At 52.6% G+C, this 25,543-nt stretch overlaps 1 protein-coding gene across 2 annotated transcripts; it reads left to right on the top strand.

The window, feature by feature from the left end:
- The first annotated feature begins 2,236 nt into the window (after positions 1-2,236).
- Erbb2 (erb-b2 receptor tyrosine kinase 2) lies at positions 2,237-25,158 on the top strand. Of its 2 annotated transcripts, none has more exons than XM_005321785.5 (27): positions 2,237-2,567; positions 8,807-8,958; positions 9,780-9,993; positions 10,967-11,101; positions 11,387-11,455; positions 11,634-11,749; positions 11,880-12,021; positions 12,837-12,956; positions 13,242-13,368; positions 15,241-15,314; positions 15,406-15,496; positions 15,700-15,899; positions 16,117-16,249; positions 16,331-16,421; positions 17,085-17,245; positions 19,424-19,471; positions 20,673-20,811; positions 20,891-21,013; positions 21,228-21,326; positions 21,590-21,775; positions 21,902-22,057; positions 22,175-22,250; positions 22,539-22,685; positions 23,070-23,167; positions 23,322-23,510; positions 23,781-24,036; positions 24,178-25,158. In XM_005321785.5, the coding sequence occupies exons 1-27, from the start codon at positions 2,495-2,497 to the stop codon at positions 24,531-24,533; spliced, it is 3,771 nt and encodes a 1,256-aa protein (XP_005321842.1). In that variant the 5' UTR covers positions 2,237-2,494; the 3' UTR covers positions 24,534-25,158. The 2 variants fall into 2 exon arrangements, with proteins under 2 accessions (XP_005321842.1, XP_040124755.2); XM_040268821.2 differs by lacking the exon at positions 2,237-2,567 and adding an exon at positions 7,722-7,984.
- Positions 25,159-25,543: the final 385 nt, after the last annotated feature.

Genomic DNA, 25,543 nt, shown 5'->3' with positions numbered 1-25,543 from the left:
ACTTGCCTAGCATGCATGAGGCCATGGGTTCAATCCCCATCACCACATTAAAAACAACAACAGCAACAAAACTAAACCTGACTCTTAGGACAGGTGGTATGTTTGGATCTTTTCTATTCCTTTCTCTTTTTCTTTTCTTGTTTTTCTTTTTGCAATGTTGGAGACCAAATCCAGGATCTTGCACATTCTAGACAAATGATCCACCACTGACCTATAACTCCATACCTCATTCTGTTTCTTTTTTTTAATATTTATTTTTTAGTTTTTGGTGGACACAAGATCTTTTTTTTTTTTTGAATTTTTAGTTCTCGGCGGACACAACATCTTTGTTTTGTATGTGGTGCTGAGGATCGAACCCTATCCGCACGCATGCCAGGCGAGCGCGCTACCACTTGAGCCACATCCCCAGCCCCTACACAAGATCTTTATTTTATTTTTATGTGGTGCTGAGAATCAAACCCAGCGCCCCGCGCATGCCAGATGAGTGCTTGAGCCACATCCCCAGCCCCTCATTCTGTTTCTTAAAAAAAAAAAAAAAGAAAAAAAGACTCCACTCGATAGTCTAAATTGGTAAGAAAGGGTAAACTTTGGGCCCTCATTTGCGTATGTGTCTAACTTTGTATTCCTTTTCTTAAATAGAGTCCCTCAAATTCTATAAACTTCAGGCCCCACAAAACCTGGATCTGCCATAGTATATAATTAAATATGGGATCATATATTGAGCAATTATTGTGTGCCAACTTCTGTGCTGAGTGCTTCAGCAGCATTATCACCTTTAACCCCTAGCACAGTATGCCAGATCCTATGTTACAGATAATCAAACTGAGAACCAGAGAAGCTCAGTAATTTGCCCAGGTCACACAGCTGCCAAGAAATGTAGTCAAGACTTGAACCCAGGTCATCTGGATACCAGAACCCCCTATTCTTTTTTTTTTTTTTTTTTTTTTTTTTTTTTAAAGAGAGAGTGAGAGACAGAGGGGGACAGAGAGAGAGAGAGAGAGAGAATTTTAACATTTATTCATTTTTTCTTAGTTCTTGTCGGACACAACATCTTTGTTGGTATGTGGTGCTGCTGAGGATCGAACCCGGGCCGCACGCATGCTAGGCGAGCGCGCTACCGCTTGAGCCACATCCCCAGCGCCCCAGAACCCCCTATTCTGTGGAACAACTCCCCTACTGTGGAAGTGCCTACAGAGAACTGTGCTCAGTAAGGCTGGGTGTGATGATGCCCAGCTGTAATCCCAGCAGCTCAGGAGGCTGAGGCAGGAGAATCTCAAGTTCAAAGCCAGCCTCAGCAATTTAGCAAGGCCCTAAGTAACTTGCTTTTACTGGGGCTGACTTTGAACTTCTGAGCTGCTGGGATTACAGGCATGCCCCACTGTGCCTGGCTCTATAATCCCTTCTTGACCAGTATAGGTATGTTCTTGGCTACAGCATTCCAACTAGCATTGCCAGATTTAGCAAATAAAAGTAAGGATGTGCAGTGAAATTTGAATTTCAGATAAACAATGACTAATTTGTTAGTATAAACATGTCCCACGCAATATGTTGTTGGAATTTTCAACAAAAATAGGCCTTCTCTCCTTCCCCTCCCTAACACCAGGTCTTAGGAAAAGGGTCAGGGACTCAAAGTGGAATTAACAAGCTAATAAAAGGTAAGGAGCTGAGAAGAAACTTTGAACGAATTGGGTGCTTAGTGCCCCCATACAGAAACCGGAAGGATGTTCTTGGAAGGATTGAGATAGAAGCCTCTCCAATCTGTCTCCTCCCAGATTTGTAGACCCCTTCAATATCATGCTTTTTTGACTGGAGAAACCCAAAAGATTTGAGAAGCTATCTCAGGGAGTCCTGGAAGACACAGTTAGACACAACACATGCCCTCCTTGACTGTCGATTTTACTTGAGAATGTAGTGGAGAAACCATTATTTGATATTAAAACAAATAGGCATGTGATGGAGTAGGATGCAAACTCCCCAGGAATGTTTAAGATAAAAACCTGAGGTTTCAAAGGGTCAAGGATGGCAGCCTGGAGAATTTGACCCAGACTCCACGGAAGGACGATGATCACCCTCGTCTCCTTTTAGGGCTTCTCCACGGAAATGGGTGAGAACTGCAGGCAACCCAGGCGACCGGGCGCTGGGAGGGACGCACCCAGGCCTGCGCCGAGAGGGAGAAAGTGAAGCTGGGAGTTGCCACTCCCAGACTTGTTGGAATGCAGTTGGAGGGGTGGGGGGGCGAGCCGGGAGCGCGCTGCTCCCAATCACGGGCGGCGAAGGAGGTGGAGGAGGAGGGCAGCTTGAGGAAGTACAGCATGAAGTTGTGGAGCTGAGATTCCCCTCTACCGGGACCCTAGAGCCGGAGAGCCCCGCGAGCAGCTCGCGCCCCAGCCCAGGCCGCCTTTCCGGGCCGCGCGCCCGGCCCTTGCCCCCGCCGCACCCCGCACCCGCAGCCCGGTGCAGCCCGAGCCATGGAGCCGGAGCCGCAGTGAGCACCATGGAGCTGGCGGCCTGGTGCCGCTGGGGGCTCCTCCTCGCCCTCCTGCCCCCCGGAGCCGCGGGCACCCAAGGTGGGTCTGGTGTGGGGAGGGGACGGACCGGCCACCGGCCCTGCAGCCAGAGTCCCCGCCGACGGCCGAGGCGGGCAGAGCCGCCCGGCGACTGTGCGACCGTGCGGGCACTCGGGAGCCTAGGGGCCCACGGCCGAGAGGGGGCGGAGAAGGTGGGGCGGGGGTCGGTCACGCTGAAGCGGCGCGGGACAGCCGATTGTAGGGACCCGAGCTTTCGCGACTCGGAGAGGGCGCCCGGAGCTTGTCAGGAAAGTTCTCTGAGATTGTTCAGAAAGTTTTCCTCCAGAGGGTTTTTGCGTGGGGAGTGTGTGCGTGAGAGAGAGAGAGGGAGGGAGGGAGTTGTGTGTGTGTGTGTGTGTGTGTGTGTGTGTGTGTGTGTGCATGCGTGCTGTGTGTTCCCCCTTCGGAGCCCCCGGACGCTTTCTCAAAGCTTTTCCAGTTGGCAGCCTCGCCTCGGGACTGGACTGGGCTGGATTCCTCGGGGGTCCCCTCTGCCCTGCCCCTCCCCCTCCCCGCCCCCCTTCAGCCGATTGGGTTTAGTTACTCAAGCTTCAGGCAGGGTCGGGAGAAGGGGGGCAGTGGGGAAAGGAACCTGTCCTGCCAAGCGGGGAGGAGGGGTGGCCGGTAGGCTGCAGAGTCGCCTCATGTTGGGGTCTGGGTTGGGGGGAGGGGCAGGCATTTGTTTTGAACAACTTTTTTTTTTTGTGTGTGTGTGTGTGCTGGGAATGGTACCCAGGACCTCCAGCATGTTAGGCAAACGCCTTATCAATGAGTTTTGAACAAATTTTCTTAGGGCCAGCTTTGGGACTGCATGCTTTGGGACTTTTGGAGAGTGTGGGCAAAGGAGGGTGGTGGTGGGGGTTTCCTGGTTTCTAGCTTAGTTAGAGTGGGAGAGGTTTAAGGAAGGGATTCCTGGGTGGTCGAGGGAACTGAAGTTAAAAGAAATAAGGCCAGATGGGAATGAATAGAGGGCTGGGTTGTGCCCCTGCCTCTTCCTTTATACTGCATATTGAGGGGTGATCCCTGCAGCGTGTGTCTCCTGACCCATCCATCCATCTGTACCTGTAATGATAAAAGCTGACATACTCTGGGCTGGGTCTACTCTGCCAGGCATCATGCATGGTGTTTTGCGTGCATTCCCTTCTTTAGTCCTGGGAACAAACTTAGAGTAGAAATCCTGTTAGTATCCCATTTTTCAGGTGAAAACCTGGACTGAAAGAGGTTAAGTAGCAACCAGTAAGTGGTGGGGCCCAGACTGGACTCAAGCAGGGTAACCAGACATTCTAGATCACAATTATTAATCCACCTGGAACACTGGGGGACACCGCTCACTGAATCACTGGGTCATGGGAAAGGGGAAAAAAAAGAGGGTGTTCTGGGAGCCATGGGTAGTCTCCATAGATCAGAGAATCTGGGGAGGGGGTGGGTTATCATCAAGCTTCGTGGTGCCCCAGTGGCCATGTCATTGTGTGTTTGAGGCTGCTCTTCGTGTCTACCCTGAGTTGTGTGGTGTGATTGTTTGTGTGTGTCTGGCTTTGTGTTGCCAAACAGCAGTCTCCCTGCTGACTTGGGGACACAAGCTGAACTCTGCCCTCTCCAGGAACTCCCTCAAGGTGCTGGGCCAGATCTGTTGTAAACAACGGGAGGTGGCCCTTCACCTCCTTGCCTAGGAAGAAGGCTCCTCTCCAGGGAGCCCATCCTTCCCCTCCCTGTTTCCCAGGCAGCATCTTCACCTCCGACCTTCTGACGAGAAGGGTGAGGCCAGCCTGGCTGTGCCCTCCTCACCTTAGCCTGGGAGTGGAGCTGGCAGGGAGTGGCCTGGTGCTGCAGAGGTGGGATCTGAGGGCTGGGTTCTCTTCGCTGGGGCCTCCTCCTGTCTTCACCCCTCAAAATGCACAGAGACAGAGTGTGATGTGCAGGTGGAGCACCCAGCTATATCCCAGGGCTGGAAGTTAGGGCTGGAGTGACAGGAAAGGCCCAGAAGTTTGGGATTTTGCTGAGATCTTTCTTTGAGGTCAAAGTTTTGGAAATTGCAGCCAAAACATCTTTTTACTCTTGTAGAGCTCATTTATATCTTAATTCCAGTATGGTTCTTCTAACAGTTCTATGTTTCTTCTTTTTACTATATGTAGGGAAAGTACTTATTTTTTAATATTCAGGGGAAAAACAGCTGAAAAGAGAAGATAAAATATGAAAAGATAAAATATATCACATTCCTAAGTCAAGTAGAAAGCATTTCTTCTTTTGATTTGGGATTACCCATATCCTGCTGTATTGAATGACCCTCGCTTGCCTCTTTTTGCCTTTTAAAAAAGGTACAGTGTGTTTCCTATAAGCCAGATGTAATCCAGAGCTGTTTTCATTTGATCTCTACAACATATGGAGAAGTAGGTGCAAGATGAAGTGGAGTTCAGAGAAATGAAGAGACTTATCCAAGGCTCTCCAGCTATCCAATAATGTCCAGGGCATTTTTGGACTCTCATGAGGAGGCATTGAGAGTTGGTTAAAGTCTTATTTCACTTAACAGGAATGGTTTGAGCAAAGTCTTGGGGCCACCAGGCAGCGCATGGGACAAGAGTGCTACCATGTTACTCAGAAGCATGGCCTTCCCACCCACTTATCCCGGCTGTAGACAGTGGACTGAGAGGGCCTGAGGGTCTCTCCTGACTGAGGAGTCCTCTCCCTTCCTGTGTGGCCCATGCCTGCTTTCCTCTTGAGCCCTCCCATTCTGGCCAGGGATGGAGGTCCGTAGAGGGCGGAGGCCAGGGGGCACAGACATGCCTGTGGGCAAGGGAGGCAGCTGGAGTGGAAGTGTGAGGGGCCAGTGTGAGGCTGGGCTGGGGAGCTGTTACAAGGTCCCCGGTAGGTGTGCCTGCCCCTAGGTGATGGAGTGAGCTGGAAAGAGAACCCCTCCCTGCCTCTACCTGTGGGAAACCCATCTGGAGTGACACTTCTATCTTTTGCTAGGTCACCCATTATCCCCAGCCCTGGGAAGAGAGCCCAAGTAGGGGCAGGGCATGTGTGCTCTCACGAGGAGTGGGAGAATTATTATAGCTAATGTTTGTGTTGCCCCAGTTCTGTTTACAAAGCCTTGTCATGTTTACAGACTGCTTCTGGATTTATCCTCTCTTTTAATCTCATGGACCTTCTCTGAGGGAGTAAGAGTTGTTAGGGCCAAGTTTAGGTCCGTAAATATTCACTGAGTGGCGACTAAATGGAGGCACTGCTGGGCGTAGAGATGACTGATTTGGCTTCTGCCCTGGAGGTCTAGAGATGTGCTCAAGGTCACACAATGAATGGTCCAGCTAGGGTTTTTGCTCCAAAGACCCTGAGCCCAGGCCTTAGCCTGATACCATGCTCTATACTCCAGGTGTGTGTGGCAGGTGAGTCCTGGAGACACTTGAGTGGGCTCTGGCCTTGAGGGCTGGGGAGAGAGGAGCTTTGGCAACGCCCATAGTTTCCTGGTAGTGTTGATGGAGATGGAAGGACGCTTTGACTTTTGTGCTGTAAGCAAGAGGAGCCGCTGGGGCTGATGGCCATGGGGAGAATTCACTGGAGAACTAGGGCTGGGGCCAAGCTCTGACCACCAAAGTCCAGCAGGAGGGACATGGACTGTAACCAGGCAGAGGGATGAATACTGTAACCTCAGTGGTCCCTTTTGCTTTGCCCACTCTGGACATATTCATTGATTCATTTGGCAGCGCTCACTTATGGGCCCTGCCCTGGCTTTGGACTGGTCCTGCCTCAGTCTTTGCCCCAGAAAGTTGGAGGATGGGGCTCCTGAGAGGCAGATACCCTAGGGACAAAGAGCACCCTGTGTGGATTTAGGACCATCTGGCCCCCAAGAAAATCAATGAAGGCAGGATGGCTATGGGGACCTTGGTGAGGACTGGGGCTGGGGATACTGGTTGGGAGGTGGAGAGTCAGGTGGAAGGTGTCCAGCAGACCTTTTTGACCTCTCCTCATGGCTCAGGAGGGGGCTTGGTGGGCGTGTCAGCCTCCAGCTCCCTGTGTGTAGGTCTCAAGGGTACCAATTTTACCACCTGTCTGCAAACGCTTTTTAAGTCTTACTCAAATCAGCCACAAATCAGGTAAACAAACTGCCTGGTGGGGCGGGGCTCCCATTCTTTCTGACCTGCTGCCCAGCCCAGCCACCCTGCCCTGCTTGGTGCTCGGGTGTGTTGATGGGTAGCATCGGGAGAGTTGGTGTGTGTTTACGTTTGTGTGGGGTGTGGTGCATTATTTGTGTGTGCAGTTAGGCTTAATGGCAGGGTCTAAGGCAGACAGACCTGAGTTCGAATCCTACCTCTGTCACTCACAAGCTTTATGACCTGACCTTGGGAGGATGTAATCCCTGTCCACCTGTTTTCTTCTTGGCAAAATAGAGGTGCTAGCCCCAGTCTCTGGAGGATGAGGAGGCTCCACCGAGTTTCTGCTGAGCACGCAGTAGGAGCTCAGCTCAGTTGCCTGTGGTGGTTGTCACTGTTGTTTTCCTGTTGCTTGGCTGCCACAGCTGGTATCCCTTGGAGGCTGCAGAGAACCACAGGGGTGAACTGTTGCAGCGGGTGGGTCCCTGTCCCCAGCTTGGCCAGGGCCTGGGGTCTAGGCCTAGAGACAGCTGCGCCTATAAAGCAGCTGAAGCCGCCAGGCCGGGGGAGGTCCTGGCAGCAGTGCGTTATTTTGGGCCTGGCCTGCCACCCCCAGCTCCTGTTTCTCTTGGGAGCCTTGTGGCGGGGGGCTGAGGAAGGGGAGTGGGAATAAGTGGGTGTGGCGTGGAGTGGGGAGGCCTGACAGTCTCTCTCCTCATCTGGGAGGTGGACCCTGGAGCTGTATTTTGGGGCCCTCCCCCTCCTTCCTCTTTGTTTCCTTTTCTATCTGCCCGGGAGCCGTGCCAGTAGGGACCACTCTGGGTGTTACTGAGAGGCCACCAGTCTGGGGCGGTTGGCACAGGTGGGAAACCCGGGGACTTGCCCTCCAACCTCACCCAGCTCTCTGGAGGCAGGTGGATATCTTTTCACCACCTAGCATTTGACCTTAGGCTCCTAGTCGCTGGGAGAGCAGGTCCCCTGGCGTCAGCACCTGCAGCTGGTTATTGTGCTGTCCTTTGAATCTGCACGAGTCCCTGGGAGGTAGAGCAGCAATTGCCAGGAATTCTGGGCATCAGGCACCTGTGGGCCTGTGTGTCCAAGGGTGCCCTCCCCCTCCTGCTCCCCAGCCTCCTGGGCAAGACGCACCAGGTGATTCATCTTCTCACCAGAGCAGAAAAACAAGTTGAACTGGGCACTTTAATCTCCCCCCCTGCTGGCAGGCCTGGTCCTAACTGCTGCCCAGAGCCCCCTCACAGGCTGATTTACACTTCTAGCACACCTGGGCTTGGTAGATGCTTCTGATCTCAAGGACACCAGGTTGCGATGCAGGTGGGTGAGGTGTGGCAGTTCATCCCGATGCCCCTTGGTGGACGGTTGGTGCCGGGCAGGTACACAGGGCTGACGTAGTGCCCTTGTGGCAGAAGTTTCGTGGCATAGGTTGTGCCAACTGGTTCTGGAGCTTTGCCCTGAGGAGGTGCCAAGGGTGAGGGTGCTGGCGTAGGAAGCTGTGGAACATGCTTCACTCTGGCCCATGATCTGCAGCTGGATCCCTTAGCTGGGCTCTGAGACTTTCTCCCTCTGCATGGGGGAATTCCAGAGGTCCCTGCAGTGATGACCAGGCCCCTGGGTGCCCAATGCTCCAGCTATGACTCCAGTTTACTCTCCTTCCCCACTTGCTGGGTTGATTGTGAGGGCCACTACCCCTTGCCAGGAGGTGGGCACGTGGGTGTGTTGGAATGGCTTGGAGAAGGGCAGGGGGTATCCAGAGCGTCCATGATTCATCGTCACTTCTTGGGGGATTTTTACCCCTTGGCCCTGAGTTGTGCCTTTGGGACAAAGGAAAGCTTTCTTTGCCAGCTGACACGCAAATATTGGCAGCAAGCCCTACAGGGCTGACACACTGGGGCCCCTCTGGATGCTCAGGGTGGCCCAGCCAGAAGGACCATCGTCCCAAATTTCCCTATTCTTCCCCAACACGAAAGCTTTCTTCTGCTGCGGATCCTGTAGGTGCAAGGAGGTGGGAGGAGGGGGCCCGTCAACCATGCTTTCTTCCTGTCAGAGCTGGCCTGACTCCACGGAGTGGGTGTGGAGGAGGTGGCCAGGTCAGAAGTCACTGGGCAGAGTCCTGACCCATCTCGTCTCTCCCACCAGTGTGCACGGGCACAGACATGAAGCTGCGGCTCCCGGCCAGTCCTGAGACCCACCTTGACATGCTCCGCCACCTCTACCAGGGTTGTCAGGTGGTGCAGGGTAACTTGGAACTGACCTACCTGCCTGCTAATGCCAGCCTCTCCTTCCTGCAGGTGAGGCCTATGGGGAGAGCAGCCAGGCCCACCGGGTGGGGCTGAGCCTTCTGCTTATTGGTGGGTGGTAGAAGAGGGGATCCTTTCTACTGCAAAATTGCAAAAATGGTTAACTCCCTCTGTAATGGGACTGGCCATGGACATCTCTGAGTGAGATGCAATTCTGTTTCTGCTAAATTTTGTGACATCTTGCCAGAAGATCACTTCCCCCGCCAGCTGTCCTTCCAACCGTTGTTGTCCCTCTCCTGCCTAGAGTGGTAGTAAGGGTTGGTAGAGATATGCTTCCCAGGTCCCATTCTGTCACTGACCAGGAATGTGAATGTGGTCTAGACTTCTTAGCTTCACTAGGTCTCAATTTCCCTATCTGTATATTGGGACCAATAGGCATTCCAGGGGACCCATTGTGAAGGTCACAGAGAAATGTCTGTGGAAAGGTTATGAGCAGGAGAGAGGAGACCAGCCCGCTGTGTCCACGGGTCCTGCAGGGGAGCGGGGCTGCATGTGCACTAGATGGCAGACATCACTTATCTAGGCCTTCCCTTTAATAGAAGAAGATACTGAGATGCAGAGCAAGTGTGCAGACCTTGTTCACCTCTTACAAAACGCCCCCATCCCCAGCATTATCTTTCTAGATCATCCAAGAATCTGGCGAGGTCAGGTGAGGAGCGGCCTCCATCTCCATTTCCTGCCTGAGGGAGCAGACCTGCTCAATGGCTGGGGACCTTGCCAAAGATCCCAGAGCAGCCCCAGGGGTCCCAGGGGGATAGCAGTGGTCCAGGACCAGGCCACCTCATCCCCCACCCTGCCCTGTTCCCTCCCAGGACATCCAGGAGGTGCAGGGCTACATGCTCATTGCTCACAACCAAGTGAGGCGAGTCCCTCTGCAGAGGCTGCGGATTGTACGAGGCACCCAACTCTTCGAGGACAGCTATGCCTTGGCGGTGTTAGACAATGGAGACCCTCTGGACAGTGCCACCCCTGCTCCGGGGGCTTTTCCTGGAGGGCTGCAGGAGCTGCAGCTTCGAAGCCTCACAGGTAGCCCTCGCCATCATTGAAGTCTCTTGGTTTTGGGGAGCAGGGCCACTGCTAGCCACAGAGAGGGTCTGTGTGAATTACAAGTAGTGCCCCCTCCGGGTGGAGGCAGGCAGAGGCTGGTAAGGAGCCCTGTGAAGATTGGAAATAGGGTTGCCATGTGGCTTCCTGGCAGAGCGCTTGTCTAGAACTGGGAGGTTCCGGTTCCGTTCCCGCACCACATGCACAAAAAAACAGACAGACAGATTTCCTTTCTTTCTAGTAAGTGGCAGCAGCTTGCTCCAGCATGCACAATTTAATCGTTAGAATGCAGCCTGGGTTTTTGCCCCCACTTGACTCAGTACAAGTATGCAGTCAGCAATTTATGGAATTCTAGGTGATGGCCCTGGGGGTGACAGTGTCCCAACCTCTGCGTGCCAGGTTTTTCATGCGGGATACAGTAATCTTGTGAATCTTGCTACTAATCCATCATTGTTAGTCTCATTTTACAGAGGAGTAAACTGAGGCTTACAGAGAATAAATGACTTGCTCAGGGTTATACAGCAAGTTATTGGTTAATCTGGGTTCCAGCCTCTTATTTTTTTGTGGTGCTGGGGATCAAACCCAGGATCTTGCATGTGCTGAGTTGTTGTTCTACCACTGAGCTGCACCCTCAAACCCCTTTTTGACTGCCAAGAGGTGTGCAAGGGTGGGGGGAAAGGAAAGGAGAGCGCTCATACCCATGGGAACATCTGGACCCCACCCATCTGCTCACTCCCGCCTGGTCGCCTGGTCGCCTGGTCTCAGGTTGTTCGTGTGGGGGGCAGGGGTGTCGGGGGTGTCTGCAGGCCTGAAAGATGCTAAAGATGTCTTTCTGCTTTCCGGGGAGCCAGGGGGTTGTTTAAGAGGCCTGCGCCCTTCAGAAGGCAGGAGGCCCCAAGGGAGGACAGAGGTGACCCATGAGAATACGGTCCACTGATTATTGCCTACCCCACAGAGATCCTGAAGGGAGGGGTCTTGATCCAGCGGAACCCCCAGCTCTGCTACCAGGACACGATTTTGTGGAAGGACATCTTCCACAAGAACAACCAGCTGGCACTTACGGTGATAGACACCAACCGCTCACGGGCCTGTAAGTCACCTCCCTCCCTCCTTGCCTGTGTCCTTCCCTACCTGTGGCCTCTTCTCTGACAGCCCACCCAACCCCAAACTCCTGACCTACAGCCACACCCCTGCCTTGACCTCCCCATTTCCCCCTTCTCAGGCCCTCCCGCTGTTCCTGTGTCTCTTAGTCTCTGTCTTACCCTCTCCCCTGGGTTTCCCACGTGGCACATCCCACCTCCTGTCTCGGTGGCTGTGTCTCTCCAACCTCTTGCTGCACCCCATCTCCTGCTGCCTCTCTCTGGTTCTCTCCTAGGCCAACCCTGTTCTCCAGCCTGTAAAGCCAACCACTGCTGGGGAGAAGGTTCCCAGGACTGTCAGAGCCGTGAGTCTTGGGGAGGCCTAGCGTCTGGGGCGGGATGGGAAAACAGGTGACATGGGAGAGATGGGATAACAGGTCCCTGGTGACTTCCCTGGAACAGGAAGTCTCCCCAGAAGGTGATACTGGTGAGGATTGGTGTCAGGGCCACTGCATGGCCCTCATCCTGTCCTTTGCCCAACAGTGACACGCACCATTTGTGCCAGTGGCTGTGCCCGCTGCAAGGGCACGCTGCCCACCGACTGCTGCCATGAGCAGTGTGCTGCCGGCTGCACAGGCCCCAAGCATTCGGACTGCCTGGTATGTGCCTTTCTGCTTGGTGCTTCCTCACTAAGATGCAAGAGGGTGGGCACTTTGCCCTGTATGCCCGGTTGCCCCTGGCACACTGGGGGAAACCGCTCAGTGACAGCCCGCTGCTTGTCCCCATCAGGCTTGCCTCCACTTCAACCATAGTGGCATCTGTGAGCTTCACTGCCCAGCCCTGGTCACTTACAACACAGACACCTTTGAATCCATGCCCAACCCTGAGGGCCGTTATACCTTTGGCGCCAGCTGTGTGACCACCTGTCCCTGTGAGTGCTGGGAGAAAAGCATGGTTCAGTCATTTGGCTGGAGGATGGTGTATGTGAATGGGAATGGATTGGGAGTACCATGTGCCCTTGCTTTGGAGGGCTGGTCATCTGGTTCTTTTAACAGCTATGGAGGAGGAGGCAGCAAAGACAGGCAGCTGAGAGCCATTCTTGGGAGCCAGACTGCTGGGTTTGAAATCTGGCCCTCCCGCTTACAAGGCATGTGGCTCACTGGGCCTTAGTTTCCTCATCTGTAAAATGGGGCAATAATAGTCCCAACCTCCTAAGGGTTGAGTGAGTTAATATTTGTCAAGCATTTAGAACACTGCCTAAAAGCTAGTTTAAACATTCCTAATGGTCAGTTTTTATTTTATGCTCTGCAAAGATCAGGGTTTTATTAAATAGCACCTCTGTTCACTGATGGACATTTAGGGATTGGGCTTGAACCTGGGGAATCTCTTTCCTCATCTTGTGGGAGACTGTAGTGGGCCTTTAGGTCCAGGCTGCACCTCCTTTTGGTGGGTAAGAGGACAAGGTGTGGAGCCAGACCATTTGGGCTCCAGTCCTGGCTCTTCTGCTTACTAGCACAATGACCTTGAATAATTTACATAATTCAGTGCTTTGGTTTCCTTTTTTGGCAAAAATGAAAATATAACTGCTGATCACAATCAGTTGTTATAAGAGTAAATGAATGTCAAGTGCTCAGACATATAGTAAGGGAATTTAAGAATTGGTTGATAGTACTCTTGTACCTGGGCACAGTGACACTGCTCATGAAAGGAATAGGGCACATGGATACATGTTTCTGATCTCTGTAGACAACTACCTCTCTACGGATGTGGGATCCTGCACCCTGGTCTGCCCTCTGAACAACCAAGAAGTGACAGGGGAGGACGGGACCCAGCGGTGTGAGAAATGCAGCAAGCCCTGTGCTCGAGGTACCCAACCCCTGCTCCCAGACCCGCTGTAATTCCTGTCCCTGTGCATACCCAGCCTGGTCCAGCCCACTCTGTTCTACTATTCCTTGGGCCCTTCTGGGACCTGGTTCTTTTTTCCCACTGACTCTGCTCCTGGCCCTCCCTATATCAGTCCCCCAAGTTTCCCCGTGCCTCCTGCCTATGTGGGGAAAGGATCTGGGGGCCCAGGTGTGGACTGCAGTCAGGACCCTGGTGCTCCACGTGGAGATGACCCAGCCCTTCACCACCTGCCCCCTACTCCTGCAGTGTGCTATGGTCTGGGCATGGAGCACCTGCGGGCGGCGAGGGCAGTGACCAGTGCCAATATCCAGGAGTTTGCTGGCTGCAAGAAGATCTTTGGGAGCCTGGCATTTTTGCCAGAGAGCTTTGATGGGTAAGGGTGGGCACAATGGCCTAGGCAGTGTCAGGGCAGATACCTCATCCCGAGCACCCAGCTGTAGCAGCAGCCTCCCTGGGGAATGGAGGGAGACAGAGGTGGGGAGCCAGGAAGGCAAAAGAGGCAGCTGGGGGACCAGTAGGAGCCGGGAGGTGGAGGGGTATCTTTGCCAGTGACGTGTTATCCATGAACATGGGCTTGTATGGAGATGAAGCCATCCAGGTAAGTGTAATTCTCCAAGTTTATAGCAGCTTTATTCATAATAGCCTCAAATTGGAAATGATCCAAATTTGAATGTCAGTAGGTGGATGAATAAACCAACGGTGATAGTGCCATACAGTGCAGTCCTGCACAAAGCAAAAATAAATGAACCTCCTGTACCCACAGAGTGAGTGGATCTCAAAAAACATGTTAAGCAGAAGAGGCCAGAATCACATAGGCTCCACACTGTATGATTCTCTTTATGGACAGATAAAACCACTCTGGTGAGCTGGGATGACACATGCCTGTAATCCCAGCAGCTTGGGAGGCTGAGGCACGAGGAGCTCAAGTTCAAGGCCAGCTTCGGCAACTTAGCAAGACCCTTAGCAACTTAGCAAGACCCTGTCTCAAAAGAGGGCTAGTGATGTGGCTCAGTGGTAAAGCACCCCTGGGTTCAATCCCCAGTATCTGGGGTGGGGGTCGGGGGAACCACTCTGTTGAGAAGATCAGTGGTTGCCCCAGGGCAGAGGCCTGGAAAGGGACACTAGGACTATTTATTTTTAAAATTTTATTTATTTATATGTGGTGCTGAGAATCAAACCCAGTACCTCACACATGCTAGGCAAGTGCGCTACCACTGAGCCAGAGTCCCAGCCCACTTACAAGGGCTATTTCCGAGGAGGTGGAAATGTACTGAATATCGATTGTGATAGATACATGGGTGAATGCAGTTGCCAACAGTCATCACACGGGACACTAAAAATCTGCATGTTATTGTATGTAAATTATACTTTAATTAAAAATAATATTCAAAAAGAAGAAAATACCCTTCCAAAGTTTCCTTTACTTCTATTCCCCATCCCAGAGAGAACCACTATCAGTTGTGTTCATCTGAGCACTTGTATCTTTGTAGACAGATATACAGAGAAACAGTTTTGTGGCTGAGCTGGGAGGGTGGATTATTTAAGTGGGAGCATGTTGTGAGCAACTGTGTGCCTTTGCTTTGGAGAACTGCTCAGTTTGCGTCGTACTGCCTGCTTCTTTTAACAACTACAGAGCAGGTGGCAGCAAAGACAGGCAGCTGAGAGCCCGGACTTGGGAGGCTGACTGGTTTGAAACCAGGCTCTACCACCGCTTAATCTTGCACTTATTAGTCTTGTTGCTGGGCCTTAGTTTCCTCATCTGCACAATGGGGTCAATAATAGTCCCGACATCCTAAGGTGGTTATAAAGTCTGAGTTAGAATTGATTACACTCAGAACAGTGCCTGCAGATGCTAAACACTCCCAGGTTTTCATTCTGTAGTCTGCGGATATGAGGGTTTATTTAACCGCACCCCTCTTTATTGATGGACACTTAGGTCATTTTCAGTTTTTGCTCATTCAAACAGTTCTGCCTTGTGTCTACCTCTGATAACAGAAGCCAGTATCTCTCTGGGCCACATTCCTAGATGTAAGATTTTTAGATCAAAAGATACAAATATTGTTTTGATAGGTGCTGCCAAACTAGGGGCTGGGCTCTGATGCCCAGAATGGGAACAGCTGGGTTCAGTGGGCAAAGGGGTTAAGCAAAGGTGTTGGTGGGCGGTAGAGAGTGTGGTGGCTGGACCCTCTCTGGGTTCATGCCCGCCTGCTTCCTGGTCCTGCTGATTTCCTCCTGATCCTTCCAGGGATCCTGCCTCCAACACGGCCGCTCTACAACCTGAGCAGCTCAAAGTGTTTGAGACCCTGGAGGAGATCACAGGTGGGCTCTGGATGTCTGCATCCTGCTCCGTGGGGGTTGTGGGGGGCTCTCTCCCTGTCCCCACACCTCTAGCCTCACCCTCTGCCTGCAGGTTACCTGTACATCTCAGCGTGGCCAGACAGCCTGCCTGACCTCAGTGTCTTCCAGAACCTGCGAGTCATCAGGGGACGAGTTCTGCATGAGTGAGCACTGGGAGAGTGGGGAGGGCCCTCTGTGAGAAGCTCTGAGCGTGGGGGGGGGGCCCTGTTCCCCAGGGACACTGCAGTAGCCTTTCACAGGAGTCGCAGGATGTGCTGGAGGCAGGTGGAAGGCACGGGCAGCCCTTGCTGACCTGGAAGGGGTGGGGGTCAGGTGCCCCTGCGTCTGAGTGCCCCTCCTCCCATAGTGGCGCCTACTCATTGACCCTGCAAGGGCTGGGCATCAGCTGGCTGGGACTGCGTTCACTGAGGGAGCTGGGCAGCGGGCTGGCCCTCATTCACCGCAACACCCGCCTCTGCTTTGTGCACACGGTGCCCTGGGACCAGCTCTTTCGGAACCCCCACCAGGCCCTGCTCCACAGTGGCAACCGGCCGCAGAATGAGTGTGGTGAGACTGGGAGCCCAGCACTGGGGGCCCCTGGCTGGCTTGACCTCTTGCCTTAGCTTCTCACTGGGTTCTGCCACGCTGCCTTGGCATCATGCCCTCCCCTTCCCTCTGTTTGTGGACTCTTAGGACTCTTCTTGCATTGCCCAGCACCTGTCCCCACCCCTTCAGCCCAGAGCCACATCCACAGTCCCCTCTGACTCCTTTCTCCTCACTGCAGCGGGTGAGGGCCTGTCCTGCTACCCACTGTGTGCCAATGGGCACTGCTGGGGGCCAGGGCCCACCCAGTGTGTCAACTGCAGCCAGTTCCTTCGGGGCCAAGAGTGCGTGGAGGAATGCCGAGTCCTGCAGGGGTATGCGGGGTGAAGGAGGGGGAAGCTGGAGGGATGCACAGGTTTCTCTCAGACCCACTCATCCTTCATCCCTTCTCTCAGGCTCCCCAGGGAGTATATGAGGGACAGGCACTGTCTACCATGCCACCCCGAGTGTCAGCCCCAGAATGGCTCCGTGACCTGCGTTGGATCGGTGAGGTGCTGGTTGGCTTAGAGCTGGGAAGGGGTATTGGCAGGAACGTGGCAGATTGGGGAGAAGCCTCAGGGTGTGTTGTCTAGTAAAATCTCCCTGGAGACTGCGCAGGACTCAGACCTGGACGGCAGGAGGGCCAAAGGTCAGGGAAGCTGGAATGTGGGGACTGCCAGGCTGGGGCTGCCCCTTCAGACTGTGAGCCTAGGACCTTTCAGATGGTGACAAGGTCCCAGGGAGGCCTGTGTTCTTGGATGTGGCTTGCTAAGGAGATTAGACCTGTGTGCCCTGGCATCAGATTCCCTGGATTCGAATCCAGGCCCTGCTTCCAACCTTGCTTTTCTCACTTATGAAGTGATTGTTGTAATGGTACCTACCTGGTGGGGGTGTGATGAGAGCAAAATTAAATAGGGTTGGCCCAGCACCTAGGCACTGAAGAGGCTTTCTACATAACAGTGATCATCGTCACTCGCTTTACACCTTGGATAACTCATGGCCCTCTCTGGGCACCTTCAGTTTCTCTGCTGAAACCCCTGCTTGGGATCAAGCTTTGAAGGAGGGTCCACAAGACTGAGTGAAGTGTAGGGAGACAAGTACTGCTGAGTGGCCACAAAGGGGACCTATGGGACTGATCCTGCTGCCCACAAACCTTTTCTCCCCATCCAGAAGGCTGACCAGTGTGTGGCCTGTGCCCACTACAAGGACCCTCCCTCGTGTGTGGCTCGCTGCCCCAGTGGTGTTAAAGCTGATGTCTCCTACATGCCCATCTGGAAGTTCCCGGATGAGGAGGGCGTGTGCCAGCCCTGCCCAATCAACTGCACTCACTCGTGAGTCTGGGGCCTTTTCTGCGGAAAGGAGGGCTTTCACTGCAGGGGCCTCTCTGGGGATCTTTTTTGAAAAGGGGAACAACTCTACCTTCACTCACTCAGACTTAATTTAAACTAACACATGAGAAATTAATGAAGGTTGCTAGCAGATTTATCCTCTGTTACTAATTTGGAGCTTGCGCATGGTGGTGCATACTTGTAATCCCAGAAACTCAGGAGGCTGAGGCAGGAGGATGGCAAGTTCAAAGCCAGCTTCAGCAACTTAGCAAGGCCCTAAGCAACTTAGGGAGACCCTGTCTCAAAATAAAAAATAAAAAGGGCTGGTGATGTGGCTCAGTGGTTAAGCACCCCAGGGTTAAATTCCTGTACATACATACATACATACATACAAAAATAAATAAATAAATGAAATTATAATGATTTGGAATATTTCCCCCCATCTTTTTTTTTCTCCCATACTGGGGCTCCAATCCAGGGCTCCATGCATGCTAGGTATGTATTCTACCTCTGAGCTACATCTCCAGCCTGTTTATCTGTGTATTGTCTTTTTCAAATTGGGATCATAGACCATACTATTATTTTCAATTTTTTTTTAAATAGCATCTTGCAATGTTTTCCTGTGTTCTAAACATGCACTTTCACTTCCAGCCAGCTCCCCTCCCTGGGGGGAACCACTGGATTGACTTCTCTGTGTATATTCTTCAACATTCTTTGTTTTTTGTTTTTGTTTTTTTAAGAGAGAGTGAGAGACAGAGAGTTAGAGAGAATTTTTTTTTAATATTTATTTTTTAGTTTCTGGCAGGCACAACATCTTTGTTTGTATGTAGTGCTAAGGATCGAACCCGGGCCGCACGCATGCCAGGCGAGCGCGCTACCGCTTGAGCCACATCCCCAGCCCATTTCAACATTCTTTGATTGAATCATGTAAAATTGTTCTTTGTGGGGCTGGGGTGTAGCTCTATCCCCAACACCAAAAGAAAAAAAAGAAAGAAAGAAAGAAAAAAGGATTGCTGTTTGTGTAAATTCAAAATGGTCATTTTGTGTGCATTTTTTAAAGCATTACACATTTTTTTCTAAATTTTTTTATACCTTTATTTTATTTATTTTTATTTATTTTTATTTTTTTATTTTTTTTAATATTTATTTTAGTTTTAGGTGGACACAATAGCTTCATTTTATTTTATTTATTTATTTTTTTAAAGAGAGAGGAGAGAGAGAGAGAGAGAGAGAGAGAGAGAGAGAGAGAGAAAGAATTTTTAATATTTATTTTTTAGTTCTCGGCGGACACAACATCTTTGTTGGTATGTGGTGCTGAGGATCAAACCCGGGCCGCACGCATGCCAGGCAAGCGCGCTACCGCTTGAGCCACATCCCCAGCCCCTTATTTATTTATTTTTATGTGGTGCTGAGGATCGAACTCAGGGCCTCGCATGTGCAAGGTGAATGCTCTACCGCTGAGCCACAACCCCAGCCCCTTGTGTGCATTTCTTAATGTAAATGGACCACACTCTGCATATTATTCTGAATTTTGGTTTCTTCCTTACTTCATGCATCCTTTCTTATGAGTTCAAATAGATTTATCTTCTTTTTTAAAGCAACTCACACTCTAGCATGGACATAATTTAACCCTGTCCTTATTTTTAGCTTACTTATTCTTTTTTTTTTTTTCAGTAGCTTATTGCAATTCAGCTCCATGTGTGGAGGAACATTCTGTGCATGCCCCCTAGCACACTGCTATTGGCATTTTTAGGGTGCATACTGACAGGTGGCACTGCTGATTGATTGGTTGGTGTTGGGGATTGAACCCAGGGCTTTGTGCATGCTGAGCACGTGTGTGCTTTTACCACTGAATTAATTATCCTTATTTTTTAATAGGCATTGCCAGATTAGTCTCAGAAGTTGTGTAGTTTACCCTGAGATTCTTTCATAGAAGGAATAGTTGAGCTTTCAGGCTCAATGCTCCTCTGGTTGCTCCCCACTCCTATGCATCACAGGGAGGTACAGGGGAGCCAGGATGTGGGTTCCCAATCTGGAGAAGGAATCACCTTGTGGGGTGATTCCTTGAGCTGGTGACCTTGAGCTCAGTTTCTGCCTTTGTCAAAAAGGGGATAATAACCAGCCACATCCACCCCAGGAGGCTGGTTCCCTGAGTTGTTGATGGGACTCTTTTTCCTGCAGCTGCGTGGACCTGGATGACAAAGGCTGCCCAGCTGAGCAGAGAGCCAGGTGGGCCTGGTCCCCAGGAGGTACCCGTGTTGTCCCCGGGGGTGGGGGGTCACTACTGCAGAGAGGGATCACCTGACAAGTTCCTTTCCATCGCATTCTTACACTGTTGAGCCTTCTTTCAATAAGTGGATGGAGGACCTGGTCGGGATGCTAGGGGTGGTGTGTTGCAGGGAAAGGGGGCTAATATACCCAGTATATTATGTGTACCTTCCACTCTGGAGTAGCTTGATATTTTTTGAAGGACACGGGCCAAGTTCAACTCCCTGGAATTCAACGTAGATTGAGGAGGAATTAGCAAATTTGTAACTGGGGGCAGTGGGAGTCTCCGAGGAGGAGGTGGCATTTGAGCCAGACCTTGAAAGAGGGGCAGGCATTTCCCTTGCATTTGGATGGAAAGCCTGGGGAAGAGGTGTCAGGTAAATCTAGGGTTGATCGAAGGTTCTGGTGTGGTGGGCTGCTGAGTGCAGTCATGTTAGGGCCAGATCTGGAGGGCAGGCGCCTTGTCTACCAAGCCACAGGACTTGATTGTCTGGACAGTGGGGAGCTTTGGAAAGAAGAAAAACAGACTGAAGTATGTCTTAGGCAATCATTTGTCCAAGATGCAAACATTCATTAGAGGTTTGCCATGTGTCAGGCCCTGTGCTGGGTGACGGGCGAGGGGGAGACAAGAATGTCAGGTAAACACCCATCTTTATCTATCCAGGATAAGCTGAGTCTTAACAGATGAAATGGTGATCCTGGCAGTAAGAACAGCATGTGTAAATGCTGGGGGGTGTGGAAAATTATAACCTGAGGTGAAAAAATTGGCTAGAACACTAGGATCACTGGGTACACATTCCTGGCCCCACCCTATGCAACAATCAGAATCTCTGGGGGTGGGACTCCAGAATTATGAATATTAACAAGTTCCTTGGTGAGTTTTCTGCCATGAAGTTTTAGAGCCCTGAGTTAGAGCCAAGGACAAGAGCAGAGGGGATAGGGAGACCGGGATGTCTGCTGCTGCAAGTGTTCACAGGGGTTTGGACTTTATTATGGAGGCAATAGGGAGCCAAGACGGGTTGCACAGTAGGAAAGAGAGGGTCAGAGCCTGTGGGTCACCCTTTCCAAATGCCAGAGAACTTTATGTCTTTCCATGGAGTCCCTTCAAACCCCCGCCCCATACTGGCCCCCCCCGACCCCTGACCTTGGCTTCTGTCCCCAGCCCTGTGACATCTATCATTGCTGCTGTGGTGGGCATTCTGCTGTTCGTGGTCATGGGACTCGTCTTTGGGATCCTAATCAAGCGAAGGCGACAGAAGATTCGGAAATACACGATGCGGAGGCTGCTGCAGGAAACCGAGGTGAGGCAGGCCGAGGACCTCCCAGCCAGCCTGGGGTCTGCAGCCCAGTCCCAGCACTGACCCACCACCCCTCACCCAGCTGGTGGAGCCGCTGACACCCAGTGGAGCCATGCCCAACCAGGCTCAGATGCGAATCCTGAAAGAGACAGAGCTAAGGAAGGTGAAAGTTCTTGGATCCGGAGCTTTTGGCACAGTCTACAAGGTCAGGGGCCCAGCCAGGGTCTGGGTGGGTGGATTTGGAGAATGGGGCAGTGCTTGGAGGGGTGTAGTCAGGAGTTCTGATATGGAGTGGGGGTGATAGCCAAGAACCTGGGCGGTGCTATCTGGGAGGGGGGGTGGGCCAAGCCAGAGGGCAGGGAAGGTATTCAGAGCACAGGGACCACAGTCCTCACTTACACTCTCCTCTTGCTACATAGGGCATCTGGATCCCTGATGGGGAGAATGTGAAAATCCCTGTGGCCATCAAAGTGTTGAGAGAAAACACATCCCCCAAAGCCAACAAGGAAATCTTGGATGTAAGCCTCTCCACTCTGTCCTGTGAGAATCTGTGAGGGACCTCCTGGCTGTAGGGCTTGGGGGTCGTTCCCTCTTCACTGGGATTGGAGCGGGTGGGATCTCTAAATCCTGACTAACCCCAGTCTGTAGACCCCAGCTGTGGTTTGTGATGGACGGGGTTGGGTAGGGCAAGGTGTGAGGGTCCCTAGCTATACCCTCACCCTTTGAGAGGGAAAGATGGTGGCTGGGGGTTTGTGCCCTCTCAGTGTGCCCTTCCTCCCAGGAAGCGTATGTGATGGCTGGTGTGGGCTCCCCCTATGTGTCCCGACTCCTGGGCATCTGCCTGACATCCACGGTACAACTGGTGACCCAGCTTATGCCCTATGGCTGCCTCCTGGACCATGTCCGAGAACACCGTGGTCGCCTGGGCTCCCAGGACCTGCTGAACTGGTGTGTGCAGATTGCCAAGGTATGCACTTGGAGCCGGGCTCGGCGGGCCCCTTGGAAGCAAACCCTTCTCTCCACAGAGCAAGGCTGGGAAGCATCCTGGCAGTGTGGCCAGGGTGAGGCCTGACCCCGAGATCCACCCTTCCAGGGGATGAGCTACTTGGAGGATGTGCGGCTCGTGCATAGGGACCTAGCTGCCCGGAATGTGCTGGTCAAGAGTCCCAACCATGTGAAGATTACAGATTTTGGGTTGGCTCGGCTGTTGGACATTGATGAGACAGAGTACCATGCCGACGGGGGCAAGGTCAGAGGAGGGAGCAGAGCAAGGCAGGGCAGAGTGGGATCTGCCCCACCCCCAAAACTGCGAGAAGGGCTACCTCCCCCACACCCAGCTGAAGGACTTCCTCTTCCGCTCTCTCAGGTGCCCATCAAGTGGATGGCGTTGGAGTCCATTCTTCGTCGGCGGTTCACCCATCAGAGTGATGTGTGGAGCTACGGTGTGCTGTGGGAACAGCAGGGAGGGCTGGATGAGGAGCCATGGAGGGGTGGGGGGAGGCTGGTGGAAGGATGAGACACAGTTTGAGGAGGGAGGGAGAAGAGCTGCCTGTGCCCCACCCTGCAGGGTCTGTGCCCATCCAGTTTGTGGAAAGACTGGGTAGACCCTGTCTGTTGGCATCCTGTCCCACTCTCCTTGCCATGAAACCAGGCTCCTGGGCAGAGCCTCTGGGCTCCTTACACTAAAGCTCCCTCTGATCCCCTCCTCCTGATGCCTGTCTCTGTCCTAGGTGTCACTGTGTGGGAGCTGATGACTTTTGGGGCCAAACCCTATGATGGGATCCCAGCCCGGGAGATCCCTGACCTACTGGAGAAAGGGGAGCGGCTGCCCCAGCCTCCCATCTGCACCATTGATGTCTACATGATCATGGTCAAATGTGTGTAGTGGGGCTGTGCTGGCTGCATGGAGGAAGGGTGGGAAGTCCTGGGTGGAGGGGACCAAAAGCAGCATGTGAATGGACCTAGGAGCCCTGGTGTACTTGAAGGAGACTCAAAACTATCTGGTATCCTATTCACAGTGGAAGTTCTGAGTGCTATAAAGGAAGAGCTAGCCAAAGACATATGCAAAATTAAAAAGGAAGGAAACCAGTAGAAATGCCCCAAGGTTCTGCTTCTCTACCATGTGAGGGGCGTTGGGCTTCTTTGGGAGTCGTCTAGGTCAGAGTGGAGAGGGGGTGGGAGAAGAGACGCAGCTAGGGAGGGCTGAATGAGAGCCATGTGTGTTGGGGGGAGGCTGCATGATGAGCTTCCTCACACCCCAGGTTGGATGATCGACTCTGAATGTCGGCCAAGATTCCGGGAGCTGGTGGCTGAATTCTCCCGTATGGCCAGGGATCCCCAGCGCTTTGTGGTCATCCAGGTACTGGGTGTTCCTGCCTCTCCCTACCTCTGACGAAGAGCTCCCTCCTTTCCACAGAGGGGAAAAAAGGCACAGGAGGCCTGGGCGCCGGGCTTTCCTGGGAGGCCATGCTCTGGGTTGGTGAGGAGCTGCACCCTCTCTCCTTCCTCCCTAGAATGAGGACTTGGGTCCAGCCAGCCCCTTGGACAGCACCTTTTACCGCTCGCTGCTGGAGGATGATGACATGGGGGACTTGGTGGATGCTGAGGAGTATCTGGTACCCCAACAGGGCTTCTTCTGCCCAGACCCTGCCCCAGGTGCTGGGGGCACAGCTCACCGCAGGCACCGAAGCTCATCCACCAGGGTCAGTGCCCTTGGTCCCACTGGTGACTGTTTACCTCTCCCACCCTAATGGACCAGGGTCCTTTTCTCTAATGTTTCCCGACCTTCACCTCTCATGGAGACCTTATTGTCCCTAAGGAGGATTCTTGCTGCATCCCATCCCTTTCTTTCTATCATGACTATCATACCCCAAAAGTGACCTATTTTTCTCCTGTGATACTGTCACCTTCCATAGAGTCTCCCTCCCAGGCCCAGGAATGAACCCCATCGTAACTTTCTCTCTTGTCCCCAGAGTGGTGGTGGTGGTGAGCTGACACTGGGGCTGGAGCCCTCTGAAGAAGACCCCCCAAGGTCTCCTCTGGCCCCCTCAGAAGGGGCTGGCTCTGATGTGTTTGATGGTGACCTGGGAATAGGGGCAGCCAAGGGGTTGCAGAGCCTCCCCACACACGACCCCAACCCTCTACAGCGGTACAGTGAGGACCCCACAGTACCCCTGCCCCCCGAGACTGATGGCTACGTTGCTCCCTTGACCTGCAGCCCCCAGCCTGGTATGGAATCCAAGCTCAAGCTCAGAGATGTGGAGGCGGGGGAGCTGGGGACCTTCAGGCAGGGCTGGCTGGGGGAACAGTGATAGAGGCTGGGATACCTGGTTCTTTTCTTTAACAAGTCCTCTTCTCTTGCCCTTTCAGAATATGTGAACCAGCCAGAGGTTCGGCCACAGCCCCCCTCACCCTTAGAGGGTCCTCTGCCTCCTGTCTGCCCTGCTGGTGCCACTCTGGAAAGACCCAAGACTCTCTCCCCTGGGAAAAATGGGGTTGTCAAAGACGTTTTTGCCTTTGGGGGTACTGTGGAGAACCCTGAGTACTTGGCACCCAGAGGAGGTGCTGCCCCTCAGCCCCATCCTCCTCCTGCCTTCAGCCCAGCCTTTGACAACCTCTATTACTGGGACCAGGACTCATCAGAGCGGGGATCTCCGCCTGGCACCTTTGAAGGGACCCCAACAGCAGAGAACCCTGAGTACCTGGGCCTGGATGTGCCAGTGTGAGCCAGGGCCTAGTCTGCTGAGGCCCTGTTGTGCTCTCAGGGAGTGGGAAGGCCTGACTTGGGCCATGTCGTCATGAAACCCTCTGACCATGTGTAGAAGAAACTGCCATGCCAGGAATGTGTCCTAAGGAACCTTCCTTCCTGTTTGAATTCCCCAGGCAGCTGAGAGGGACCCAGCCTGGTTGGACATGGAGGCAGCACTGGGGATTTTGGAGCCCTGCCCCACCAGACTTTAGGGTCCAATGGATATCAAGGCCACAGTCTCCTCACCAGAGGCTGTGACCCAGCCTGGCCCTCTTCTTCCAGATCTTTCCTACTGAAGAATCAAGAACAAGAGAGAAGCTGGCCCTAGGAGGGAAGAGGCCCCAAGGGAATCTCTGAGAACAAGACACTGGGAGACTGTCCCTGAGACCTAGTGCTATGCTCCAGGAGGAAGGGAGCTGTACTAGCGTCCAGACCAATCCTTGTACAGAGTGCTTTTTTGTTATGTTTTTACTTGTTTTTCCCCCCTTCAGTACCAAGAATCGAACACAGGTCCTGGCACATGCTAGGCAAGCACTCTACCACCGAGCTATACCCCAGCCCTTGTTTTTACTTGTTTTTTAAAGATGAATTAAGGAACCAGAGGGAGAGTGGGTGTTGTGTGGAAAGGGGAGGGAGGTGTCCCTGGGGTTTGGGGAAAGATGTCTCTTCTCCATTTCATTTGCAAATAGATTTTGGAAAAGAGCTGAGCCCCAGCCTGTGTCTGGGAGTGAATCTATGCTCAACTCTATTGTTCACCTTATAGGCAACTCTCTTTCAAGAGTGAGTGGGAAGAATCTTCCCTAAGCTTGAATGGCTTGGGTTTGGGTTGGGGGGGGATTGGGAAGTTAGGAAACTCATCCAAGAGCCCTTTGACAACCAGATAATTCTTGTTTGAACAAACTCATTCCTAAGGCTATCTACTAGACTAAGGTCATTTCCTCCCTGTGGGGAAGGGGAGTTGGGGGTAGGAAGGGGAAAGAAGTGGGA

Source organism: Ictidomys tridecemlineatus, chromosome 3, assembly GCF_052094955.1.
Source record: "Ictidomys tridecemlineatus isolate mIctTri1 chromosome 3, mIctTri1.hap1, whole genome shotgun sequence".
Lineage (NCBI taxonomy): Eukaryota > Metazoa > Chordata > Mammalia > Rodentia > Sciuridae > Ictidomys > Ictidomys tridecemlineatus.
Note: the sequence above shows the minus strand (reverse complement) of the source record. Positions and strands in the feature narration are given on the sequence as shown.

Coding starts and splice junctions, on each gene's coding strand:
- Erbb2 (XM_005321785.5), top strand. CDS start 2,495: ATGGAGCTGGCGGCCTGGTGCCGCTGGGGGCTCCTCCTCGCCCTCCTG. Junction 8,959..9,779: donor CCAGCCTCTCCTTCCTGCAG/GTGAGGCCTATG, acceptor GTTCCCTCCCAG/GACATCCAGGAGGTGCAGGG. Junction 21,327..21,589: donor CCAACAAGGAAATCTTGGAT/GTAAGCCTCTCC, acceptor CCTTCCTCCCAG/GAAGCGTATGTGATGGCTGG.